The sequence below is a fragment of the Buteo buteo genome, chromosome 24 (genome assembly GCF_964188355.1).
Source record: "Buteo buteo chromosome 24, bButBut1.hap1.1, whole genome shotgun sequence".
Lineage (NCBI taxonomy): Eukaryota > Metazoa > Chordata > Aves > Accipitriformes > Accipitridae > Buteo > Buteo buteo.
Genome location: NC_134194.1, coordinates 20,096,420 through 20,124,380, shown reverse-complemented (window position 1 = coordinate 20,124,380; position 27,961 = coordinate 20,096,420). Strand labels below are relative to the sequence as shown.

The 27,961-nt window shown below is 38.5% G+C and overlaps 1 protein-coding gene across 5 annotated transcripts; it reads right to left on the bottom strand.

The window, feature by feature from the left end:
- Positions 1-260: 260 nt before the first annotated feature.
- On the bottom strand, positions 261-27,918 carry MATR3 (matrin 3). 5 transcript variants are annotated; one of them, XM_075056599.1, is made up of 15 exons: positions 27,629-27,767; positions 18,062-19,138; positions 13,504-13,565; positions 12,915-12,956; positions 12,552-12,655; positions 11,324-11,376; positions 10,728-10,853; positions 9,985-10,110; positions 9,627-9,797; positions 8,203-8,334; positions 6,769-6,812; positions 5,912-6,302; positions 3,866-4,259; positions 3,147-3,268; positions 261-1,540 (listed from the first exon to the last, which is right to left on the bottom strand). In XM_075056599.1, the coding sequence occupies exons 2-15, from the start codon at positions 18,950-18,952 to the stop codon at positions 1,490-1,492; spliced, it is 2,709 nt and encodes a 902-aa protein (XP_074912700.1). In that variant the 5' UTR covers positions 18,953-19,138; positions 27,629-27,767; the 3' UTR covers positions 261-1,489. The 5 variants fall into 5 exon arrangements, with proteins under 5 accessions (XP_074912700.1, XP_074912701.1, XP_074912702.1 ...); XM_075056600.1 differs by lacking the exon at positions 27,629-27,767 and adding an exon at positions 27,428-27,532; XM_075056601.1 differs by lacking the exons at positions 18,062-19,138; positions 27,629-27,767 and adding an exon at positions 27,844-27,918.
- Between the last annotated feature and the right edge of the window lie 43 nt (positions 27,919-27,961).

Sequence of the window (27,961 nt, the reverse complement as noted above, 5' to 3'; positions counted from 1 at the left end):
ACTTTACGTCCACAAAACACACCATCTTGTGTCTGCTAGATGTATTTGCTTAAGTAAATTAAATTCATCAAGACTCAGCCTCCTACATTTGAAAACCCTTCTTAGCACTGAAGCCTCCCTGTTGGCCAAGAGGCTCAAGTTGAAAGAGCTGTCCCTAGTCATTTTTACCCACACAAAATGTGATGATGTGCCTTGAACTTCAGCCTTGATGAAAATACCATAAAACTCAAGAAATAAAACTGTCAGCAGAATATACCTACTAGTGTTTTAACAAGTGGTATTTTAATTTGTTTGGAAACGAAAGAGGTTTTAGGAAAGAGAAAGAAGTTATGCAGTAAGGTGCTAAATCACAGGTGTTAAAACATGCAAATTTTAAAAAGACAGCTAGAGTTTCAGTGTGGTATCATGAAAACAGGAGTAAAGAGTTCAGTAGACACATTGGTTAACATGCCAAACATCTATAACAAATTACTGTTGCCTAGCTTTGTTTATTGGTAAATCACTTTAGTAACCTGAATTCACAAATAAGCAGTAAATAACAAAAACTACAGATAAACACAGGTTACACATGCAAATTCCTGTTCACATATCACATGTGCAGGTACATTAAGAGCACAGTTCTAAAGATTCTTGACGAAACCAGATTTTAACAAAAACTGTTTTAAAATGCAGGTATGAAAAAAATACATGTGAAGAATATAAAGATACCTTTTTACATTTCAGGACTCAAACGCTGCTTTTGAATATACTAGAGATGTATGACAGCTACAAGATTCAAGTAAAAGCAGGAAGAGCTCAAGGAAATAATACTGGTCAGAGGAGAATGGGCATTTACTTTTCACTAAAAATACACGGAATAGCTGAATAGGAAAGTCTATCAAGAGCTTAGAAAAAAAAAATCACAAAGTTGTAAAGCTGACTAATCACTAGTTTTCCTATTTGCTATATAACAGCAATGACATTAAAAGAAACTGCAATTCAACATTTAAAAATGCAACTTACATTTAAAGCCTTCTCAAAAGTGAAATGCAATGACAGCCTTACACTCGAAATTAAATATCTGCTAGGCTCAGACTGAAATATGGAATGTTCTAGATAAAATAAAAATACAGTGTTACTTTTTATTTTTTATTGAGAATGGAATTGAAAGACAATTTCTGAACCTTAAAAGTAGTAAATTTCACTTCAGTGAAGTTTTCTTCCTGTAGATGAGCTTTCCACAAGGGTGCAGGATTTTTTCTTTAATAGCTTGAAGTGTCAAAACGAAAACTTGTTGCCATTCTCACATCAAGAACAAATTTTTGTCATTAACTTAACTGCATATGCTTTTTTGCTACAACATTTAACACATGAACAGACCTATAATGCCTACTGTATTTCACTAAAACAAAAAAAAGAATACAGTATTTCCATCTACTACTTGTACTGCTTTTAAAAAAGATTAACATTAAAAACAAAGCCACTGTTTTCCTTACATCCTTCCTTCCTTTTAAGCTTCTTTCTTTTGCCTGTGGTCTTCTGCCATTTTATCCAGAATTTTCTGTTGAAAGAAAGCAATCATATTTTGGATATATTTAAAGAGTTTCTCACAACATCAATAATAGAAACATAAATCTAATTTTCAAGTTGTAAAATCTGTGAATATTAACTGCAAAGGTCATAAATAACAAGACTGGCACTTCTCCATATACTGAAGTGGAGCTCTCCTGAAGCACCACATTATTATTATGTCACTGAACATACAGCTCACCACCAGTAAACACCAAATGGCAGCCTCTGCAAGCATTTACCTGGCCCTGCTCTTAATGCCTTCCTAACAGGCTGGCAAGCCAAGAGAATTACTTTCCATTTTGTCATGGACTTGTGACAGCGATCGTGCCACTTACCTGGTTGGAATTTGCCATCTATAAAACCAGGGATAAAACATCTCCCCTCCCTAGAGAAGGGTTATTTTTGAAATTTGAGGAATTTGTTACCACTTCCATGACATTTGGCAGCAATATCAATTCACCTATTTATTTATTCTTATTGCTCTCAAAGTGAATGAGACTCCCAGCTAGAGAAGTGCCTTGCCATTGTCAAACAGAAGCTGCATTCCCCCCTCTTCTTCCCCAATTGTAACATTGGTGTGGTTTTAGAAAGTCATTCAACAGCAGCTCGCTAGTCATCTGTGCCATGGAAAAAGCAAATCAAATCATGTTTCATTTAAGTAAGTGATAAAGTTAATAAACTGGGATTATTTCCCCCACTTCCCCTTTTACATCAGGTCTTTAAAGTCCCATAATCAGGTACCTCAATGAAGAAAAAAAAAAAAAGCTATGGGTGATGGATGAGGTGGGTTTTCTCGCTACAAGATTCTGCATGGTAATTAATTTTCTGATCTACTCCTCAATGATGTTGTTTGCTTTGTGACATTTATTTGTACCATCTGCCTTCCAGGGCCCTGTATTTGTTGAGGGTTCCCTATTATTGCAAGGGAGAAAGCAAACGTTTTGAGTCTGAGATGCCACCTTCTTTTCTATGGAAGCCCCAGGGTTTGTTTTCAGCTCAATAATCAACTGGTATGAAATAAATTTATGTGAACGCTACATTACTATTAGAATTTCGTTTAGGATTTCCCTTCCTCAGAGGTGACATTTAAAAGCAGCTCACGGTACACAAAGATACAGCAGCAGCATTATCATTCATGCCATGCAATCATGTGATACCTAATCCAATTAGAAATTGTAAAACATGCTCACAAAATCAGAAGTTGCAAATACGGATTTTTTTTTTTTTTTAATATATAAAAACTTCAGCTTAAGCTCTGTTGACTGGTTAAAAACACTCTCAAAGGGACAACTGGAAGGGATTTGAGTCATCTGTATTTACTCTGCACCACTACTAAGCCTGGCCTTTACTCCAATGTGAATGTCTTCTTTAATCCAAATTTACAAAAAAATGCCGAAGCCCATCTCTAAAATGTGTATCCTGAGTATTATTTTCACAAGATAAAGTTTTGGAGAGGTCTAGCTTCAGTTAAAAGATATAGAATAAGCCAATTTCCACTGCCTGAATGCTTTTTTTTTTCCCTCAGTCCAGTCTCATTCAGATCTATTCCCCAGGAAAGAATCACGCCATTTAAAATGAACAAGTTTTTGCCTTACCTTCAACTTTTGATAATGAGGAAGGCTGCTGCAATGGGTCTTTTTTGCAACATCTTCATTTGTGTAGAACAGGGAACACAATTTGCAATAAAACCCTGTTTTGGGTACCACATAATTCACACCTAGAGAAGTAAACACCACAAAATAAACTAAGAGATCTACTCTACATCATTTATTTTAATGTCATATGTCATTTCAGCTAAATCTTAAAACCATAATTCACTTTACATTAAAAGCTGCTTTATCTTTAAAAGTCCTTGGTTTAGTTTAGTCAAGCCGGGGCCTAGTAATAACTAAATATGTGCAGGCTTTTTTTTTTTTTTTTTTTTAATTTAAAAGCAACCTTTCAGATTAAGGGTCCATTTTATTGGTTCTTTCCAAAGAACTAACAACGTTTTGTCATCAGTTTCTGAGTATTTAGTATGAATCTGAACTATTAACCACTATTGTGCTTTGTGCTATTAATGGACTTTGTGTTGCTAAAATATACCTCTTCCAATTTAACTTCTGCCTAAGGAAAGTGTTATGGAGAACTGCATGAAAATAAGGGAAAAAAAAATACTAGGGTTAGGAGAGGAGTGAACAAGGGGAGGAGAGTGGGAAGCCCTAAAATGAAAGGCTCAGAGGCAATGCGTTGCCAGAAATAAAAGTCAAATGAAATGAGAAATGCTACTGCAATGCACAGAGACATATTTGAAAAGAAATGGAAACAGCCTTACCAACAGGAATGTTTGGCTGGTATGGCCCAATCCTAAATTCATCTGGAACAAGAGGTTTCTCTTGAACATTCTTTGTTTCCTGTTCATCCTGGGTGTCTGTATTTTCATGGGCATTTTTCTCAGTATCTTCTGCTGTTGTGGTATCAGAAGCTTCAACAGCTTCAGCCTTCGAACTATCTTCGGTTTTGGTTCCATTTTCTAATGTTTCATTTTCCTGCTCTGGCTCCTCAATCTTGTCTACCTTGATTTCTGCCAAACTATCGTCATTTTTGCCAGCAGATTTTACTGCCAAACCTGACTTGCGGAGTTTTTGATGATCCGAGTCTTCTTCATCACCAACCTCATCTAGAGTGACAAAGCCTTCCATGCTCCGCGGAAAGCCACCCACGTATCGCTGTTGAAAAAATGTTTTCCTCATGTCAGCTTATTCTTAAATGTTTCCCTCAAACTGTCTTAAGTTTCAGAAGAGAAATATCTTCTCCAAATTCCCTGGAAAAGTGCTTAAATTATTCCTTCAAGACCTACCTCACTCATTCAATATGTTACTCAAGCATGCAGAAGTGTAACAAGCCCTTTTTAAATGTACTCCACTGTCCCAGAATCAAGTGTTCAATTTCAGAATAATTTTTTTTTTTCATCATGAGGGTCCACTGTTTTATCATATGAACATGTCATCTTCAACTTGAGAATTTCAGTATCTTTCTACTATATTCTTACTTTGAAAGTCCTTCTAACATGAGTATTTTAAGTGGAAGTAATTTTGGAATGCACAAGTTTTGTTTCTATTCGAGACAGTCCCACAAGATCCTCAAATTCATGCCTGCATAAAAGGCAAAACCTTACCAGAATAATTCTGTGCCCACTAATAGTATGAATGTTCATTAAAAAAAATAATTAAGTGCTTTTTCAACCAGTGGAAAGCTTGGAGCTTCCACATTAAAAAAAACCCCAAACAACCAAACAAAAAACAACCAAAAAACCACCAAAACTGGAGTTTTCTTAAAATCCAGCTTCATTAAAAGACAGCAGATCTGTCTGAATTCTGATGTTTTTGAAACGTTCCTGCTGATAGGAGTACTACTGAAACAGCACCAGCTTTACAGCTGTGCTCTAAGAATGTAGGTCTTCAAGGAAGCAAGTCTGGGTTTTGAGGCAGTTTATCATAACAGATACACACATAATAAGAAATAATCACTGCCATTTGTATTGGCAGTATTAATCCCAACACCATGTAAGTAGCTTCCTGATGATAGAAGGATCCCCCAAAATTGAAAACCATGCACACTTCATTCATTAAGAATAAGGAACATGCCTTACTTTTTTGCAAAACAACATTCCAAGTCAATAAAGTTACTAAAACTTTGCATGCTACTCCACATAACCAAGTATAATTAAAAAGCAGCTGGTAGGACATAAAAACCCATGAGAGTATGGGGTCATCTGGTGAGAGAAAGGAAATTCACAGCAAGTAGTCTATGACTGAAGACACCTTGAAACCAATCCTCCCACCCCCCTCCCCCGCCCCCCAACTGGAAATAGGCCTTGGCTAACCACAAATGGACTCGCCTACCTTTCTGGCCAAGCATAAAGTGTAGATGTATGTACAATTTCGTCCAAGTCTAGATTAGCCTCAAGTCCCAAATAAAATTTTTTGAATGTCATTGTTCTGCTCTGTGCTCAAACTACAGCCAGTCTCACAAGAAACTGCTCAGGAGAAAACAGTTCCTGGCTGCTTAGTATTAGTCAAAAAAGGGTTGAAGAGAAAGGCAAGAAAAAACCCAGGAAGCGACATGGGTAGAAGCCCACAAGTTAACAGTTTCCGTCAAAACAGAAACAGCAATTTATAACAGATTCCGTTTGCAAGTTGCATCCAATGGCATCTTCTATTTTCTTCACAGGAGCTTTAACACCTGTTTCTCTTCAGACAGGTGTGCCATGCATGTGCTTTAAAGGCCCACAGAAAAAGATCTGAAATAGAGTGTACTGTGGTGTGCTATTTAAGTTACACAGGGTTTTCCACACCCAGGTACCTTGCTATATGATTACCTTTTTAAGCTTCTTCTTTGTTGCTGGATTGGCCACAACATTCCCCTCAGTTTTTATGGTCACATCATCAGCTGTGTCCTTTTTTTCTTCAGTAGTCACATCAGCTAAATTGGCAACATCTGCATCATCTCCTGCTGAGCTGCCACTTTCTAACAGTGCTGCTGCTTCCTCCTCATCCACTAGCAGCTCATCTTCAGATTCAAGGAGTAAACTAGGCTCATCTTGGTCTGCCTGTTCACTGCTTTTAGGGCCCGACGGCTCAGCAGCATCATCTTGTTTCTCCTCTTTCACTTTTTCTTCTACACTGCCACTTTCAGGTTTCTGAGTAGCATCTGTTTTAGACTTCTTATCACTTGGAGAATCTTTGCTGTCTGGAGAGTATGTTCTCTTTCTGTAAAGAGCAAAGAATACTTGCTTGTAAACCTGAAGAGAGCCCAGAAATGACTAAAAAAGGTAGGTTGTATTTTTCTAGACAAGCCTGAAAAAGATTGTGTTTTAGTCCAGAAAATGGAAGATTGAGGAACCTTGAAGGATACCATTCTTCAAATATGCAAAAGGCTGCTGCAAGGAGGAAGTGTCCTTACAAGACAGGACAAGTGTTCATGGGTTTAAATTGCAGGAAAGTAAGGCTAATTAAGGACTGGAAAAGATTTCCTGAGGAGCCTGAAGAGGCTGTGAAATCTCCATCATTAGAGGAAGAAGGTAGGTAGCATATTAGAAACAGTTAATCTTAGGGCACAGCAAACAACAATTTGATCTCAGAGCTTGCCTGACTTCTTTTGTCTAATTCTATACTCTGGATAAGGTATTTTCATATTTTTTTAAAAGAACATTATGCTTTAACAATAGGAGATTACCTAGTTTTATCCTTTTTCAGCAGTTCAACTCCTTTGTTTGGAATCTAAAATAAAATTTAAAAGAATTTTAAGTCACAGTAGAGTATCATTTATACAACTGTTGCAGCATTAATTCAGACCAGACAGCAGAATCTAGCCAAATGCTTCCAATTACGTAAATCCACAGGTACTTTTACCATGCCCACCCACCAAACAATTAATAAACTGCTATTAAGTTAGACAGGACATTACCAACCTAGAAATGCCATGTCTTTATTCACAGTAATTATCAGTTATTAAATACAAAGCAAATGGGATATCCTGCTCCAGAAAAATCATATACAATTCCCCTTTTGTTTATGAACTGATAGAGTGTGGTGCAGGCAATGGCACAAATCAGTCTTAATCTATACCCTTCTCCCTATCATTAGTGGTGGGCTACACAGACTGCTTTAGCAGACTCACAATGCTTCACGTATTTATGAGTTACTGAACAGGGAATTCCACTTGTGTGGCAGTAACATGGAAAACTATTCAATGCATTGGTTAAGTATTTGAATTTGCCAGGAAGTGTTCATTTTTGGTGCATGATCATGTGCAATAGTAAGATTTCTTCATATTCCACAACAGAAAGCTTATGTTTTTATGAGACAGCTTGACAGTTCAGATTTCTCCTGCTTTTCTACCTAGTGTCCTAGTCTGATGGCCAAAGTCTTGTAATTGCAAGAGTAGCCTGGTGTTATGTCAAAAAAAACCCCCAAAGCTATCAGCCAACCCTGCAAATATGCAGTTACAAAGTAAGTTTTGACAAAGCTTATTCTTACAAATTAGATCGTAACACAGTCTAGCTATCTAGGTAGCTGGAGTTAAGTGTCCACAACAGGGATGAAAAAGCTTTCTGGTGCTAAAGAAAAAAGGTTTTGGACAGCATCCAACACAGGAAATACATTCTGTTGTAATACTTCATAGTTCAAAATGGAGTCCCTAACAAAATTTTGTCTTTTTTCTGTACACAAGAGTACATGTACAAGAAAATGGACAAACCAACCAGCAGCTCTGAAAAGCCAAGAAATAAGCATACAATGTATGAGTACAGAGTTCTGCCACTCAGTTTGATTTTACTCACCGATCATTTTTAGAGGAGCGCGAGAAAAAAAGAACCCACATTACAGTACGTTCTAAATGGAGACATTTTAATTAAAATCTACACCAATTACTCTAAAATCTGAATTCTAGTTGTTTGGGTTTTGTTTAATCTGAAAGGAAAATCCTATTACTTTGTTCTAGGCCTCATAACACCACACTCATGCTAAGTTACTGCACTTAAGTAGCCAGAAAATACTAAAGTGAATCCTTCCATTTTACATGTGGCACTGAATATTCAGTAAGTGATAACTGTCTTCTACTTCGCTTTACACCTTCAACTACAATTAAAAAACTAAACCCACTACTTACCCTTAACACCAGTTTCTTGTATTTTTCAGATAAATCCACTTTCACACATCTGCCTTGGAACCAAAGCGCTTTGTTGGCACAATGTTCAACCATAGCTAAAGCATCTTCCCTGGTCTCCATCTCAATGAAAGCCTGAAAAGATTAAAACACACATTAAAACCAACTATGAAATACACAACACTTTTGCAGGCAAAGCTATTTAACTTAAAATGCAGCGTTTCCAAATGCTGAAACAAAATTATGAGATTCAGCTATATTCAGCTATCTTCAAACTAGCCGTACATCTTGGAATTTACCAAAGTGCTCTATATATCCAAGCTATTCAATTCAGTAGTATCTGTCACATAGAAAGTTCTGAAATTAAACAACAGGCATTTAAATAACCTGCAAAAAAAGGTCACCATGAAGTAAAATATGATTCCAAATAAAAAGCATCTGGACAATGAAACACATTTATTTGGTGCTGAAGTATCTGGGAATTCCAGGGTAGCTAAGAAACTACCCCAGTATTTTATTTTTATTTTTCAAGAGAAGTCTGAAACAAAGGCAGCAACTGCTGGTCTATAAGCCCTGCTTTGTGACCTGTTCCTCCAAGAAACAAGCCTATGACACACAAGTTTGCTGAACAAGCTTTTAAAAACACATCTGGGCTAGACTATCATTGGCAGACAGAAGAAAGCTGTTTCTGCATCCAGCTTAGACAGCAAGGGATTTTATTTTCTAGTGAAATAAGGTCAGGGAGGACTTCCTAGGGGTCATACCATAGATTCAAGTAATTTTTCACACCACAAGTGTGGCATTACAGGATTCAGGCATTCATCTCTGAAAAAGTGCTGGAATTTCCTATCAAGGGAGCAACAAACTGGGACAGGAAAGTTGAAAAAAAATTTAGAACTAAATACTTTAAACCGCTGTGTATTTATAGGAACCACGTACATGCACATCTAAAGCCTTTTACTATACACATACAATGCACTATCTTCAAACTTTTTTTTTTAAGTTAGAGAGCCACAGCAGGACTGCTTTTGTTTAGTTTTAAAGAATAAAAAATAAAGGGTAAATGAAAGAAATGTGTAGTAGTGGAATACATTTGTTAATGTTTCATAGGTAGTATTTTTTCAGCCTTAAAAAAAGTTCCAAGACTCCTAGAAATCTGCATAACAAAAAATTAAGCCTCAATGCTAAATATATGTTCTTCACAGCTGAGGCCCATTCTTTCTTTTTTTTTAAAGCAGCTCACATTACAGTAACATTTTGCAGTATGCTAGATAGCAAAACACCACCTACATAGGCCTCTAATAACTTCCATATCTATGCTAGAACAGAAAGTCGACACATGCACCAATTAAAGACATGTCATTTCTTCACAATTAAAAAAACTTAGTTTCAAATTTTCACACATGTATGTTCCTATGGTCAGTTACCTGGCTTTTCATTCTCATGAGTATGTAGTTCTTAATTTTTCCATACGGTTCAGCCAGTTTGAGTACTGCGTTGTCAGAGTATCCCGAATGAGGTAAATTGCTGAGGTGAATCACACGACCAAGTTCTGGTTTTGGCGGCTCAGTTTTTTGGTCAGGTTTACCCTCGGGTTTCTACAATTAAGTGGGAATGACATTTTTTTAAAGTAGATACTACATAAAATATACATGGATGACTGTCCCTTGATTAAGTTGATACAGCTGAGAAGTACATGAACTAATAACTTAAATGCAATGGCCTCATAACACTGACTGCCCTAGATTAAAATCAGGCAGTGTTAAAAAAGCAGAAGTGTTTTACCTTTATTCTTTTGTATTTCTGTGACAAGTGGACTCTGACTGGTTTACCAAACACTAGCGCAGGTGTTGTTGAATAGTATTCTACTGCAGCTTGAGCATCTTCCGTGGTCGACATTTCGATAAATGCCTGAAGTCATATGAAAACAAATTAAGCACTACTCCTTCAAGAATTAGTATTTTTGTTCAAAATCTCAAGCTCCTCCTTGCTTTCCTGTAAAAACAGCTGCATCAAAAATGAAAACTGCCTTTTGGTTACAACATTAACTGACCTGCAGAACTTCACATGAATTTCACATACTTTATTTAGGTGCACAAACAGAACTATTTAGTTTGTTTACATTTCACCTAGATTTGGATTCAGAACATTCAATTGCTTCCTGCTTTTTCTCTTCTATGGTATCAGCTTTTCCGCACTCCAAAATACGACACACTGTATGATACAAACTAAGACCAAATAAGTTTTCAGAGAGTATTAGAACAAGAACAGAATTTGCAAGCATAGTGTATTTTTGAGAAAGCTGTGAACAACAAACAGGAAGGATTTTTTTTAGCAATATTTAAGTTAAAATGCAGTACTACAGCATTTCTGCAAAGAAACATAGCGGTCACTCTTCCTTTCACACATGACCTTGGTGACGTGCTATCTTGCTTGGTAGCTGAGTAAGTCCTTTATTAAGCTCAGACAGTAAGCATACTAAAGACACCAAACAGCACCCACAGCAGTACTAAAAGGCCTAATCTTACCTCATTGATTTTGTTTAGAATCAGGTGATTTGTAATTATTCCAAATGGTTCAACAAGCTGAAGCAACTGATATCTCAAGTTCTTTCCCCTCTGGAAATCCATGATGTGAACAACTCTGCTTGTTTCCTGTTGAAGACAAAGCATGTATAAACATGAAAAGAAAATGTGTATCAGCTGACCTAAACAGAAAGTCTGTCAAGGCTCAGCTCTACTTGCCTTTTTTTTTTTTTTTTTAAAATCTTCAAGCAGTAACCAAAGCAAAATGCATATAGAAAAGGCAAAGAACCTCCAGGGATTTCCACAGAGGAAGATGCCTGCCATGCCAAAGTTGCCTTTCTTGTATGATCATGTCCCACAGCTTCATCAGAAGAGAATGTTTAAATAGGGTCTGTACAGTTTTGGAACAAATATTTTGTAGAGTACTTGGCACAACAAAACCCCAATCATATTCCAAAGCTTCAGTATTTCCGCACAAATCCTAAAATCTCACTTTTAAAGACAATCCATTAATTAAAAAAAAATCTTATGAAAGCAAACAAAAAGTATAACATAAAATTGTGGGTTTTTTAAAAAAACAACAAATTTTTAATACTAACCACTCTGCCCTTTTGCATGTGTCTTGGTCCTTGCATATTTCCATTTCCAGCTCCTTTAAGAAATTAAAAGAATGAGCAAGCTTAGTTCAACCTGCAAGACTGGCATCGTATTAACACATCTCTTCACAAGTTCTTAAGAAACCAGAATGACATCAAGTTTCGAAAACTAATTATTTCATTACAGTCTGAAAAGGCTGTTAATTTGTTTATTTCAGAGCTCTTGTAACTTGAGGTCCTCCTTCCTGGTCATTCTGTTCAGTTTAACATTAGAGAAAGAGCTGCATTTACTGATGTGCAGAAATAGCAGAGAGTAAGTAAAACCCATTGAAAAAAATATCTCCTGTTGTAGAGTAAGATTTGCCATAGCAAAATGTCTCTGTACACAAAAGCTGTGAGATCTCCAAGAAAGATACACTTTTCACTACTGAGATTTTTAGGTGCAGAAAAAGACTCCTAGTTTTGGTTCTAAACCAGTACAACTTCTATCATAATGCCCATTTTACTAGGAAACACCTGAAAAAAGCCTTTTAGATAGTTAGGCTCAAAGTCAAGTTTGAGATGTTTTGAAAAATTAACAGTATTATTTTAATGAAATTAAGTATGAATGCCCCTATCATCTAAAAATTCCTTTAAAGTGTCTGAAATACTTGTACTCTGTCAGGATACATAGGTAAATGAATTAGTTTTGCTCTTTTAGTCACTTGAACTATTTAAAAGGTAGAAAGTAACAACTTCAGACAAGAACCTGATTCTTAGCCTGCCTTCCTATGAAGAGGCTTGCATCATCTATCTTCCCATTTCTCACTTGCTATTCAAATCTATTTGTCAAATTCATTTGAAATTAAGGGGGAAAAACACTTAGGACACTGAATTCTATCAAGTTTCACAAAAAAAACCCCACCAACATGTAGCTAATCAGAAGACAGATACAAAAAAATTCTAGACAGGAAAAAATAGAAGTCCAAAACGTGTGGATTAATCAAACACAGTTAAAAACCAGCCATAATAATGTGACTTGTAGTTAGCAGATGGTAGAAAGGTGAAAGTGTGGGATCCTGAGTACCAGTCTTTGGCTAGGGAGGGACTAAAATAATTCAGTTCCACTGCTTAGAAAAGTGAGTGTTTTGTTTTGTTGTTCTAAAACACTGGTAAATTAAAACAAGAATAGGGGGAGAAAAAAAAAACCAGGAACTTAAAACTTGTAAAAGTAGGTGCCTGTTGATGTTACCTCTTGGCCCAACAGGAGGTCCTCCAAGGTGAAATGGAGGTGGTGGTGGTCCCAGAATTCCTGGTGCAGGGTTTGTGGATTGCTGCAACATAAAGGGATCACCCCTAGAAAGAGGGGAAAACACACCTTAATTTCAAACCAAAAAACTGCAAAGCTTTCGTTCTCCATAAACCCCTAATTTCTGCAGAGCATCTAAGGAGAAGTCAACTTTAGCTATTTTTACTGCTGCTCTTCAGCTAGTAGAAAACAAAGGGAGGCATCCATTTGAAGAAAAGGAGGTGTTTTGTTTCACGTAAAATGTTAAGAATGTCCTCTGCTTCAAATAAAAACATGACAAATACTTCAAAAATTATTACTACTTACATTCCATGTCCCGAGTCACTGTCAGGATTCCATTCTGGATATCTTAAAAGAAACAACAAAAAAGAAAACAATAAGAAAAAATACAATCTCCTCTACCTATGTAATAATTTTCATACAAGCAGCTATACCTTTACATGTTAACACAGGTAAAACACACGGTAACACTGCCCACTACAGGACCATGACAAGAGTCATGAGCAGCATCTATTGACAGAATAGAAGTGCTATTCTTAATGAGAAACTTCCTACACTACATGTAACATGTCTGCCAATTTATAATACAAATTGCACAAAGTTCATTTTACAACGAGAATTTAGTAGTTGGTATAACTGTCTAGTAAAAAATTACAATAGATTGTCAACTGTTAAGATCCAACTCTTTAAAAACGTTACATATATATCATTAGGATTCAAAAGTTATGAACCAAGAACCCTTTTTTGTCCTGAAGATACTCTTTTAAGTTGTTTTTATTCCCTACAAGGCACAGCATGTTTTCTAAACCTGCTTTGTGCAAAGTAATTGACCATTATTTAGTTGTACATGCCCTCCTCATGCCACAAGAATGTTTACTGTACTTCAAATTCATACATTTCAAGCAGCAGCTGACAACGTCGGCTGTGAGTCGCTCCATTGATATGATGGTTCCACTCCTGCAGCAAAGTAAATAATTAAAAATTAACAGCCACGTATAGCAAGCCATTTTTAACAAATAATGTTGTATAGCGCAATATCTTCTCTTCTAAGCTGAAGTATCAGACACATAGATACCAAAATCTCTTTCTGTAGTGCTTTAAAGAAACACTGAAATTGGACCTACCTCTTAACTCCTAACCTGGGTGAAAAGGCGTCTGATGAAAAACGTCTTGCAATCTATGGGCCTGAACCTGCCTCAAAGGTGCAAAGCTTACCAGGGGATAACTGCTACAGCACACATGCATGTCATTGCTATTTCAACTTTTAGAACTGGATGCTGAGATATTTTTTTGTCATCAGTAATTTTAGAATTTCCTCCACTCTCTCTGCTTCATTCCTCAGACTTTTAAAGATTAATGTGAACTAAACACTCAAGTTTCTAGAACCATAAAGAAGCCAAGAAATAAGGAATTCAGAAAGGAAAGACTAAAGAAATGAAAGTGCATAGCTAGGACAAACTACAAGTATACAGGTGAAATATAAAAATAATGACCATTTGAGGGGAATAATCAAGAAAAAAGGAGATCTAAATCAAGATGGTACAAAGGAGGAATAATGGAATTAAATCAAATCAGCCAGGTGAAACTACTTCTGGTTCTGGCTTTAGCACTAGAAAGGAATGAGGGCTTTCTACTTTTTCTCTGCAGACTATTTTGATTACAAAGGGAGTTATTCAAGAGGTGAGAAGTCATGGGGACTTCTACTTTATGGAAGTACAGAGTGCCTGATCTCCATATGGTTACATTTTTAACAGCACTAGTTTGTACTATATTTACATTTTTAAAGTGACAAGAACTTCTGAAGTTTCACTGCTGCACAGCTGTGAGCCACAGTCTAATTTCCACTCTGCTGCTCTTTAGTAAGCAAAGGGATCAGCAGAGACACATGGGGCAAGTTAGCTTTATGTTCACAGAGAAATGAAGGGGAGAGTAATTACAGATTTTGGGGGGTGCAGTTTAACTGAAGGTTTTCTCTTATTGGCTACATTTTCAACTGTGACCAGGTATACTGCACTGGCTGTTTTATGTCTCTGCTTACATGCATATTTCTGCTCAGCACCCACAAATGATCTTTTCCTAATCCCTCATCTTTTCTGATTTTTAGTTTCTGCCACACTACAGTCACCCTTCTGGATAAAATGAGACACTCCTGAGGCTTACTGTAGTGTTTCCATATGCTAAATGCCTACCTTGCACCTTCCACAAACGAGAAAAACCTGGATGTAAAGTCTCCCATAAAGTACTGTTGTTAAGCTACACTACAATATTACTCCATGATACACAGAACATAACGTGGGGCAAGATGAAACCTTCATTCATTTTATCAAGATGTAAAATGAGAGCACCACTTTTTCTTGTTAACTGCACAAGATGTAGGCTCTGCAACTATAAATTAATAAATACGTTGGCAAATAGGATGAAAAAAACCACCAAAACCCCCAAGCAAACCTACCTATGAAACATTCAATACTTAAAGTTTCCTCAGTTTAAAACTTGTTAGCAAGTTTTAGTACTATACTAGAGAAAACAGTCCTTTAAACACTAAAAAAAACCCTAAATTTGGGTGCATAATCTGTAAAGCCTCAGTGGCCGATTCTGCTAGATATAACATGCTTTAAAGCTGTCTTAACATGTAATTTTAAAGTATTATAAACTGAAGTAGATGTTATCTGCAAAATAGAGCCAAAGTTTGGGAGATCTAATTCTCATTATATGTCAAAATTTTAAATTGCTTTTAAATTGGCAAAAAAGGGAGATCTGACATATAAATTAGGATCCACCCACCCCCCCAAAAGTTTTCAGAACAACAATGCCTCATCTACATTATTAACTCTTTATTAAATAAAATTCTTGATCTGGACTTCCCTTTACTCCCTGCCTCTACCCAGCTGAAGCATCACTCTTCTGAGATTTCAGGGCACTAAATATTTACAGACACTGATTAACATTAACACCCAAAGCTAAGCTAGAGAAAATATGAACTGAGTTTCTTAAAACTCAGATTACCTTTTGCCCCAATTGATGCAAGCAAGAGGACACACTGTTCTTCAGAAAATTAGGCCAAATTTAAGCACCTAATTTTAGATAGCCCTCTATTAGGGACACGGCCATGTTTTTCCTTTGAGATATATCACCATTTCAAGCGTTTAACCTCCAAATCCATCTGCTCATGTTGCATCAGCCTTTTTCTTTGGCAGGGAAAACAATCCCTCCACATCTAACACCTCATTCCTTGATAAAGGGATCAGGATTGACAAAATGCCTAAAAACCCTGGGGCACAATTTACTTCACAATTAGACAGAAAACAAACTGGGTCTTAAAATAAATACATGTCAATTTAAAGAAGCAATTAAGAATGTCGCTAAAAGAGAAAGACAGAGGACCAGCCTGCCAGCTTTAGTTACACTAAGGGTGTTTAACCCTTTGCTCAAGCTTAAAATACACATTGCTTCATCACACACTTTTAAAAAAATCTCATGGTATTTTTATTTGGAGGTGGGGGAAAATGATATTTTGATACTGCAGTAATAAGTTTACATTGTCCCAGCTAAGAAAAGCATTCCCTTTCTGCTTTCCATAAATTTTGGTTCAGATCAGATTACTTTAAAAGTTAAGTTCTACTTGATTCAATTTTGTGGGAGACACAAAATAAGAATTCTGTAACTGTTAGGTATGCAAAGCAGAGGAAAAAAGGAGAGAAAGAGAAAAATTCTTACAGTGACACGATTTCTGTAATTAGAAACAAAGCCCAAACTTGGGTCATAAGAAACAGATGATCCAATCTCAAATATTTTATGGTGTACTAGCAGTTTAAGTCAAAGCATATTCCTAAAAAACAAGACGGTTTTACATATTACAGAAGAAGTCAGCCACTTAAGTTATGCTGTCAAAAGAATTTGGTATTTCTCATACCTGGAAAGATACTTCATGTTGGATATCCTTTCAACAGATCTTCATACCAAAGCAAACTAAGAACCACGAGGCTTTAAAATGAAGTGCTAAAAAGAACCCTACTTACAGGATTACTGGTTGCCATCTTCAAGGGCCTCAGAAGTTTTTGTTTTCAATCTAACCAAATGAAGTCCTTTTACAGAACTGAGCATGGCATCTAAACTGTCAACACTTAAAACCTTTTATGAAAAGCAATGTCAAATATAGGAGACAAGAAACCCGGATTACTGTGATTATTTTATATAAAAAGTAATTAAAGCAACACAAGTTCATAAACTGTCAGATCAGCTGGAGTCATACAGTGTGTGCTCTAAAACTGGTCATTTCCTTGCAGGGACAGAATAATTCTCATGTTTCAAAAAGATTAGATGTACAGAAGCAGCACTTTTTGAGAGGTAACTGTAAAGAAATGGTTAGTAACAGCAATTCCACATTGTATCAATTTTACAGTAACAGCATGTATTGTATTTTCAATTGAAGGCCTTCAAGCTAATTAGCCACTAATTGTGATAAGAGGGGCACTGCATTAGCCAATTAGCCAATTAAATTGCCTAGTATACTGAAAATCAGCAAGATGAGTAAAATTGGAAAAGCTGAAAGGGAGAAGGCTCTGAAAATAACATCTGAATAAACAGGCCACTTTGAGTAACCTGCTACCTTTGCAGAGAGTTGAACTACTCATGAATAAACTAAGAGGGATGTCTCAGCATAACTGAATATACCCGAAGATCCACTCTACTGGTGAGCCAAGTAAAGAACACTACTAGGAACACAGAGCAGGATACTGCAACAGCAGACTGATTGCTTGGAGAGTCTACAGGGATAGATGCAACATGTGACAATAAAAAGTGAGTCTGAAGTGTCTAAGAAAGTTGTGAAAAAGGAGAAAAATGACGACAAATTTCAGCCATAGTATGAGATAGAGTGTTAAAGTGAAATTAAAAAGGCAAGAATGAGCTAATCTAAAACGTGGTTTTTACTTTTGCAAATAAGTTCCAGGGCTCTACATTAACTCTTTCCCTTTGGACAGGGAAAAAGCAGAACTGTGCAAGAATGCATCTTAACTACATATAAATCAGCAATCAAGACAGATGTGGAGGAGAGCTGAAACTAGCTTCCTGAATAGCACAGTAGATACACAGCAAAAAAACCCCAAACCAACAAAAAATAAAAAACCCACCCAAAAACTGCTTGAATGCCAGATGTTTGTGGTTAAGAGAATATGTAGATGTAAAATATAAATAAGATATCCCAGCAGATGATAGCTGTTTGACTTGAAGTTAAGCAATCTGGGCAAACAAAATACATTAATGTAAAGCCCTGGTTTACAATGTTTGTTAACAATTACCTTGTAAATAAACCAAGTGCCTTTTTCACTCTCAAACCAACTTTCAGATCATTTCAAAAGCAACAAGGCTATAGAAATAATTAAAGAAATAGGTAAAAACAGAACAGATACTACAACGTAAAGGAAAATAGAAGTATCTGGTGCATAACTCACCTTATTAGAATGAACTGGCATATCACATATAGAGCACAGATGGGGATAACCCTTCGGTAAGAATCCATGGAAGTCTTCAATATTGCTATTTGGAGGAGCACCTCTCTTTTTCTCAAAGAGAGATCTCTCGGGACCAGGACCACGACCCATTCTGTCATACTCACTGTCAAATTTATGATAGTTATGCGAAGTCTCACCATAAAAAGATTCATCCCTACACCTTTCTCCATCTCTTAATCTGTCATCTTCATAATCCATTCTGTCATAATAACCAGATTCTTGAGAACGACTTCCATGGTCATAGTCAACCACTGGGTTGAGACTAGGACCACGATCATCAAAGCTATCTCTTCTAAAATGCCTTTTTTCTTCCCAATCATCCCTAGGTACTCTGTATGGTGGTTCCCGTGTGGATGATCTGCCATCTCTACCATAACCTTCTTCAGCTCTCCTCCTTTTAAGTTGTAGAAGAATCTGAGGCAAGTTTTCAGGAGTAATCTTGTCCTCGGGATAGCGACTCAGTTCATCTAAGTCTCTAGCAGACAGACCAAAGCTGGCCAAAATGTTAGTGGCCTGGTCTGCATCTCCACGGTGCTGAGAAGACAAAGGGAGCGGACCTCTACTTCCAATGTTAAATATAGACTGCAAATTATGGGAAGAGGTACTACCAGAAGACAGTGCACTATGAGATCCTTGTTGGTTCAATGAAGAACTCATTCCAAGATTCATTAAGCTAGCAAGGCGTGCAGTACCCTGGTTCATCCTTCCAAGAGATGCTGGCATATTTAAAGACTGGGTAGCAGCAGCAAGAAGGCCTATTCCTGCAGAGAGGTCACGCCCATGACCTTGTGAATCCCTACTCAGAGATGACTGCTGGAATGACTTGGACATTGTAGAACTATAGCTTGTCTACTTTATGGATAAAAAAAAAATTTCTTTTTTTTTTTTTTAAAAGATGGCTGAAAAGAGAGCTCACACTAGAAAGCTAGGCAAACTTCACTTCAAAAATGGTAACGCCAAGAAAGAGGATCAATAATGACTGCAGATCTTCTTCAAGCTGAGAAACACCAGACAATTCTGTAGAAAAACAAGCAGTTTTAGTCACAAATCCCTTTAAACAGATGCAGTTTTAAACTTATGCATCATGTTGATCTAAAAAAACATTAAAGATCTCAATCTTACAAGGCTTTTATTACATAACTTAACAGATTCAAGAGGTACCCAGAACCTACATGTATTATTTCAGATAAAAATACAGTAGTGTTTCCTATACATACTACTCTTCTTCTACAAAAAGCTACTTTCATACCGAAGACAAGTGAATTTCAGAAGTTTGGGATGTCTGAAAGCATCTAAAGTTTACTAGCATATAAGCCTTGATCTCTGGTTAATGGTTTTGTTTATACCCTACGTTACTGTACTGCGTCTATGAGAAGACCACAAAAAAAACCTTTAAGCCCATAGAATCCAAGATGACTTGGGCATATAATACATATTTGAAAATGAAACCTATACCACCACAGAATAGGACGAAAGGAAGTTAAAAGTAACTGAAGTTTGGGCAAAAAGTTTCTGCGGTAAGATCTAGTAAATAAGACCAAACATAATATTCAATCTTTATGCAGTAAAATTCAAATTACTGATGTGAAGACAGATGTGAACAAGAAAAATAAGTTTTAAAATTTGCAGGAAGTAAACAAGACCTCTTGCTCAAATTGCAGTTATACTGATAACAGCCCTTAGGAAGCGATTCTTTATTCTATTATATTGCAGCTGTGACATCAGCCTGTACTCGCAGACCTCAAGCTAAACAAGGTCAGGCTTAGTACTGCGATGGGAGACCCAAGGAAAAACCTGCTCCTGCAGAAAGAGACACTAAATGAGTCAGGAGATGGCACTACGCCCCCAGCCAGGCCTGCAGAACAGCGGTGTCCATGTCTCTTACCAGCATACTGCTTCCTTGGTTCAGGCCCAACACTTTTGATACCATGACCACATGTGGTAGTTAAAGATCCTGAAACAATACTCATAAGAGAGAGAGGTCTGCCCCACGTCCCACTAAAATACTAACCTAGTATTAAATATTTGGTTCAGTTGCAGGTACTTGAAGTTTTAACTAAACAGTGTATCAATATCCACAGTATATTTTATGATGCAATGGATATATTTCATAAAGTGGGGGGGGTTGTTGGGTGGTTGGGGTTTTTTTTGTTGTTGTTGTTAAGTGCAGAGCAGAAATAAACTGTAATACTTCACCCCATAGTCTTTCAGCCTTAGGATAGATACACAAAATTTAAAGCAATTCAACACACATGAAAACATTCCACCAGGAATACACCATTCTTGGGTCCTCGATGTGGCAAAGCCCTTTCAAATCTCTGCAGAGCAGTTTTGCTTCTCCAGCACTGCCACTCAGATGCACATAAAACACATAATCACTTGAAAAAGAAACAGGCACAAGTTGCATAGCTCCAAATGAAATCAGCTTCTAAGAGAACAGGTACGTTTGGGGAGGAATGGAAAAGACAAAATGAAAGCAAGGATTTTTCCTTGAAGAGACCAGTTCTGCAGAAGGCAATTTCTCTTGTACTGGAAACAGAAGAGAAAAGGTCAAGGTTACGAGCATGTCTCTATCCCAGCTGCCTACTCAATCCAGGGCCCTGTTTCAACAGCCCATAAAGTTTTTTCTACTTTAAGCTGAAAAGCACTTGGGTTCTCTTTCTCAGTAGCAGCATGTTACAAAACTATGCATTTATGTAGAAAAATAATGGATTCTATGAGATACACATAAAGTACACAAAACCCACACAACTCCATCTTTGAAAAGTAACTGCTTTATACAGTTTGCTACATATTCCGTTATCAGTACATCTGAACTGGTATTTCAGCTATGCTTTTAAGATCCACCTACATTGGAGTCACTTAAAGTAAGCTTAACTGTGTAACATTTGGTTGAGAGTAAGAGATTGAGAAACACGGGGATGGAAATAAGTTTAAAAGTATCTGAGGCAGAAGACAGAAAAGCATTGCAGAAAGCTTCAGAGGAAAACAGCGAAACAAGAATACAGGGAGAGCAGACGAGGTAAATTCTAAGTGAGATATCCAGGACAAGCTGACCACACTAAGAAACACCTGAATAGAAAGCATTTAAGAACTGTATTGTAAAAACCAAGACTCTTTTAAGTTCAAACATGAGAGAAACACTAATTTTTACCTGGGTACCATGTTCTACCTTACACATATTCAGTAATCTTCAAAGTACTTTATGACAATTTTACAAGTTAATCCTTATTCCTTCCATTTTTACATATAAATTTCCTTCTAGTTCATTCACACACTTACAGAATGGTTTGAAACTGAACTTACTAGGTTCTTCATAAAATCAGGTATTCCAGAGGGCTATACAAACCTGACCCTGACAGTGATTCAGCAGACAACCATGTGGTCAGGAAAGGCACGGTGCATCCTGCTGTTAATGCAAGGACCTGCACGATACAAGTTTTCAGTAAATCAGGAAAGTTCTCTACTCTTCAAAAACGCCCTTTCTCTTTGAACAGATGCTCACTAATCCTCTTGTCACAATTTTCAATTGGCAGCTCGTTGTCCGCTGCTCTGGAGAGATTAGCAGAGAACAAAACCCAACAATTCCCAGCCTGGCACCGACCTGGGCTGCAGAGAACCTGATTACATGCCATGCTTTGACCCCACATACACACAGAGGTTTTACATAACCATACCATGCTGCTGCTGCTGCAAACACCCATAGAAGAAAGAAGCAAAGGGTAAAATACAAACAGGAAAGATGGAGGGGAAAAACGAGACAAAGAAACAATGAGGGACAATCTTACGAAAAAGCATGAAGTGGGACAGTAAGACAACTGTATGATGAAGACAGAATATAACATTGGCAGTTGGTCTGCTAGCCAGTACACTGCCCTACACCTAATCAGGTATTTCAGTGGAGTACTTAAAAAAACTAAGTTTTGAGTTACCCTCAAAAATCACTATTTATCACATCACTGTCATCTTGCAATTGCTGTTGCACTCTACTCCTAACCATCCCCATTCTTTAAGATCAGATGAAGACAACAACAAAACAAGGTGGGGGAAGAGCTCTAAAAATCATACCAAAGAATGTTTAACTGCCACATGGTCAGGTTTAATATGTGATTCTAAGACAGCATTTCTTGCACTGATCACTTCTGAAAGATTTCATGTAAGTATCTGATAGAGACAGGTTCCCACGGACCAATGCCAGCTTTGAAGCGAGTGTGCCATCAACTGAGTCACAGCAACAAGATGAGTATGACTGAACAAAGCTGTCTAAAGATCCAGACATGATTTAGCCGAGTTGAAAGTGTTATTCTAATTGTTCTTCATGTAATTTCAGCTATACTGGGAACAGACAGGCTTTCAGATACACATTTTTTTAAGATCTGTGGACAGAAATTTGGCCATATTACTATTTGAAAATATATAATATAAAGCAATCTTGAAATAAGTTGAAAGTCAAAATGTTACTAGATTTCCAGACAAATGCAGACAATGAAAAAAACATTTTATATCTACAAGTTGCAAAAGAGCTTGCTGTAAAGGCAGACAACAAAAAAAAAAAGAGAAATTTGAATCCTAAAGAATACACTGCTACCAAATAAAGGCCAAAATGAGGCTGATTTAAAAACACTATAGAAGGTTTTTCTTTTCATGTAAAACTCTTCAATAAAACTTACAGAACTCTTGCTCCACATAAATATTAATTTTGTTCCTGAAAACCATTTAATACAGTGAATTCTTGAGATACATTGATCATGGTGAACACCATAACCTTACAGAACACCAGTAGCCTGAAAATAATTCCCTAGCTCCCTATTCCTTCTACCACTCATTTTTTTTCTTTTTAACCTGTGCACACATATTATAGCTTTAATATTAATCTTGTTCTTAGAACTAATTTTTTACCCATTCCTCTTCCACTGTTTATAGAAAAGTCTCAAAAATGAAAAGTAACTGTTTTCACTTTCTAGTCAGTTTCACTTTCACTTAAAACCAAAATTACTCAAAACACATTGAATTTAATCAAATAAACTTAATTATGATAAAAACATGAAGAAACGTGCAAGCTGAAAAACACACCCTCAGTTTATAACACAAGACTTTTGAAGACTGTACACCCTTGGGAAAAAAGTCTCAAAGAAGTTTCACATCCACAATCCTTGCTCTTTCGATAAAAATCTACAGATTTTTCTTCTTCTCCCTTACATGTTACACTCAGTGCAGCAATCTATTCCGCTATGGAAGAATTCATATACTTCTTGACAAAACTATCTTCAACGCATCATGGCAAAAAAAGGTTATTGACGGAAGAGATCTGGAAGTCCAAGTGACAAATTGGACAGACAGCTCCCCATGTTGCTCTGAGAACTAATGGTAGTAAAAACAAGAACTTGCAAGGAAATTAGAAGCAGATGTTATCTAGCCACTGAATGACCGAGTGTAATGGATTTGGAATCTACGGGATTACTTTAACTTGGGACAATACAGAAAAGGCCACTGCCTTTCCAAAGGCACAGGAGGAATTGTCTAGCAGCCTTAGAGAAAATGCAGATTATCACCCATTTCAGGCACCAGTATTCAGAGTGGTTATTTAATATTGCTGTCTCACATGCAAGAAAACAACTCATCTTGTTCGACTGATCTTCAAAGGTCATGACCTCAAAAATTTAAGCAGCACCTGGCACACTGGATGCATGCGCTTTTTTTGTGCACAGATTAGACAATCTGCTTCAGGCGGAACAACTGGAAGAGTTTCATTTCTTAGGATTATGTTCAACTTCATCTCGGTGACTTGCTCGATCAGAGGAGCACATAATAATCTGGGATCTGAAGTTACTGTAACAGAGGATTGCTTCAGAACAGAGAAGTATTACATATGAAAAAGACTTAATTTATAAATGGGGAATTAAAATGACTAGTTTAGCAATTAAGAATCTTAAACGAACTTACACAATTTTCAACATTTGAATGTAGAAAAGAGCACTGCAAAAGACGCTGATTTCCTATTTCTGCTCATTATATAATTCAAAAAATTCAAGCATCCTTCCTTTTATAAGAAATGCATGGAAAAAAGTGCATTTTTTCCTTTACAGAAACAACAGAAGTGAAATAAAAGGTCTAAAGAACAGTACAGAAAGAGTAGAGGAGTCAAAAAAATGTGTATTTTTAGAAAGGGAAAATAGAAACAGCCAGGAACATACAGAGTAACTGCCATCACGTGTACTGACCGCTCCATCAACATATGATTACCTCTATGGCTTCCACGTACTCCTTCCTACTACTTGTAAGTCCACTCTTTGTCACTACCTTCAGAGCTCCAACTCTGCAATAAGATGGATACGCACAGGTTCTAGCACCTACGAAAAGCTCCATGAAGCCATTAAGACTCAGTTCTACAGAAGAAGTCTGCCAAAACCAGTCACTGCAGAATGCTGCAGGACCTTAGCTTGGAAACTCTGGTAATAATGACCCTATGTTCATGCACTCAGCAAAGCGAGGAGACAATCACTATTCATTTACATCAGTTTTGGAGATGAATAGCCTCACAGGCACCAAAACTTTGACAAAACCCACAGAACATACCATAATTATTTTTAAAAATTAAATAGGTCATACATAAAATTAGTCAAAGACAGTCCAAATCAGAGAGTTAATCACTGTAACAGAGAACCAATTTTACATTTAAAAAAAAAAAAACCAAAACAGAACACTTCTGTATTCTGATCTGGTAAGTGATTAAAAAGCCTTCTGACTAATCAGATAATGTAAGTCTGCCTCCAGGCATTTCCAGAGCTGGGATAAAATCACATTCTTTCCCAGCTGAAATCTTACATGAGGTTGTTGAGATGTATTCTGGCTGCAGAGAAGAAGAATCAAGGGACTGTTCGACTGTTTTAGTGCTCAAAATAAAATCTCTCTTATTTTAAGTTATAACTACACAATGTGGTACTTAAACACTTGCAGACTAAATTAGTTCAGAAATATTGCAAGGTATCTGCTTTTGTTTTCAAGACTTGTTGACTTAGAGCACTGAGGAAGAATGTAAGCAGCGGAGAGGCGACACAATAAATTAAGACTCATAAATTAAGAAATAAACTGAATGGAAATAATTTCTTTGCAGCTTTGCTTACAAGAGCTTCTCCCTCAGATTTGCCAAGCTACCCAGAACACTATAAAGCATTAGATTACAAAATATCTTCACCAAAACTCTCAGCAGAGATGTGTGCACATCACAGAGAAGGGCAGAAGACAGTATTTACTTGTTTATCTCCCACCAAGCTAATACGCATTTTTATTTAAGTGCAGTCCTGAATGAACCAGGTGGCAATCATATTTCAGTTGTATGGACCATAATACCATGGATCCTTTATTTAGTTTGGAGCCTCAGAGACTGACTCTTCATCCCTCCTCCTTAATTGGTTTTTAGTTCTTACTTTTAGCAACATGGATATTCACATTTTAAGGATGCATTTAGGAATTTCTCTTGGTTATTCTTCCCATCATTTAGTGCTGGGATGTACATAACACCTAGATATGTGCAAAACACTGGAAACTGAAGTTTTCAATACACAGGAACTTCAGATAGCTTCTCTAAAACAAACACACAAAAAAGGCTAGTGACATTGCAAGCCTCACCAAACTCATTAGGAAGTGATCAAAATTCTTGTTGTTCAGATTCATCTCGTTACCTAGTGCACAATGTAACATTACGGATATTAGGTTACCACTGAACAAACACGCGTACAAGGCTCAATTGCCAGTATCCTCACCCAAATTTAATTATTCCACGTAATTCAGTAATGAAACCTTTTGTGTGTTTTTGAATAAAATTCAGGACAGAAGTTCATCAATTTCACAGTAATACATTAAAAATGTTAATACATTTCACTACATTTTGAAAAAATAACACGATTTTAATATATTAAGATTTTCAATGTATTAACATGTTTCAAAATTCAGTAAGACCAAACCACTGGATCAACAGATTCTTTATAAAGAAGTATCAGAAAACTCTCCCTTCTCCTCTCTTCTGAGGCACAAAAACTACACAGACTGTTTTAAAAGACTTATGTTTTCAACAAGAGCTGCTCCCTATTTATCTTACTCTAGGAAGTCAGGACCACCTACTCCAGTGATAGGTCAAAAAGCCTGAAGAATTTAAGGCTGACTAAAAAGAATAAAGTCTATTCAATTGTTTAAAACAGTATCAGATACTTTTTTCCCAAAGGTATGCTTTGTGGAAAGGAAAAAAGGTGCACATTTAAAAGAGGGATTTTTCAGCTTTCTTTCTACAGCATGCTTCATTTATCAGAACAAAGCAGTTCTTCAGGTTCCCAGAAAGTTCTTTTTAACTTTTGCTTTTTTCCAGCATAGGTGAACTTTGTATCTCATTAGTTTGACTCTAGAAACAAAATACATACATAAAAAAAACACAGAATGTTATTAATCCATCAGAGGAGGGGGGAAAAAAAATCCCTGCAGCATGATTTGCAACCACAGCCTGAATTATATGAAAGTGAAACTGAGCAGAAAGACCAGTCAAACGGATGCTTCCACTATCAGTATTCTTAATGCTCAACTCATTAATTCTTAATACCAGATAAACATCAAACGGGCAGTTTTTGAGACTAACGGCCTTCAGAGAGTTTAAGAAGGCACGCACGTTACTGGCATGCGGTTAAGCTTCCGAAGGGGACGTTCTTGGGGACTGGGGAGGAAAGATGCCGACTCTGAGGCCTCAGCCGGAACCAGGAGCGCTAGCAGGGCGCTCCGGTAAAGTTTCAGTCAGGGGGCGAAGCGTGGTTCGAGCTGGGGTCACCCCCGAGAACACGTTTTACGTGCCGGAACACCGAGCAGCCGCCCCTCTCCCAGCCCTCAGCAAACGGCGCGGCGCAAGGCCGGGCAGGCCGCGCACCGCCGTCGGAGCCGGCCCTTCCCGGCGAGCGGCCGGAGGCGGCGCGGCGAGGGGAGCCGCGGGGCTTTGTTCGGGCCCGCCGTAGGCCGCGCGGCGCGGCGAGGCCAGGCCCGGCCCGGCCGCAGTACCGCCGGGCGGCGGGCGGGGGCGCCGGCGGCGGGCGGCCCGTGGGTCAGCCGGCGGGGCCGCGGCACCGGCCGGGGAGGGCCCGCCGCTCCCGCATGCGCACTGCTGCCGCCGCCGCCGCGCGCCAGCCCCGCTCCCCCACACGCCTTCCCTCCCCCCCCCCCGCCGCGGGGCCGTTCCTAACGGACGCTCCCCACAGCGCGGAGCGGCGGCCGCCGGCGCCGGTTCCTAACATGGCGGCGGGCCGGGGGCGGCCGCAGCGCCGCTCCTACCTGCGGGCCGGGGGCGGCGGGAAGGGAAGCGCGGCGGCGCCTCCCGTTCGCTGTGGTACCAGCGGCGGGGGAGGGGAGGGGAGGGAGGGACGGAGGGAGGGGAGGGGAAGGGAGGCGGCGGCTGCGCGAGCCCCGCGCACGTCTCGCCGCGCTCGCGAGAGCACGCCCGCCCGGCCGCCCGCTGCCCGCCCGCTCACGTGCCCGGCGGCAGCCGCCCCGCTCCGCTCCGCGCCGCGCCGTGCGGGCCGCCTCCCCGCAGCTCCGCTCCGCTCCGCTCGCTGGCGACGGCCGCCCGCCCCGCCCTCCGTGCGTGGATGTGGCCGCGGGGTGGGACGGGGAGGGGGGGGCGGGGGGAGGGAGGTGGGGAGAGGGAGGGCCCGCTGGCCCAGGTCTCGCGAGAGGTGGGAGCCGCTCACCCTGCTCTCGCGAGAGTCCCCCCGCGCAGCGCGGCGCCAGCCCGCCGCTCGCCCCCTGCTCATTGTCCGCGCGCTCCCGCGGGGGCGGATGGGAAAGTGCTCGGGGGCGGGGCTCGGC

Excerpts from the sequence above, each read along its gene's own strand:
- MATR3 (XM_075056599.1), bottom strand. The coding sequence starts at position 18,952 with ATGTCCAAGTCATTCCAGCAGTCATCTCTGAGTAGGGATTCACAAGGT. Across the intron at positions 12,957-13,503 it reads TGTCAGCTGCTGCTTGAAAT|ATATCCAGAATGGAATCCTG; the intron begins GTATGAATTTGA and ends GTTTCTTTTAAG. Across the intron at positions 1,541-3,146 it reads CTCATTATCAAAAGTTGAAG|AAAATTCTGGATAAAATGGC; the intron begins GTAAGGCAAAAA and ends TTCTTTCAACAG.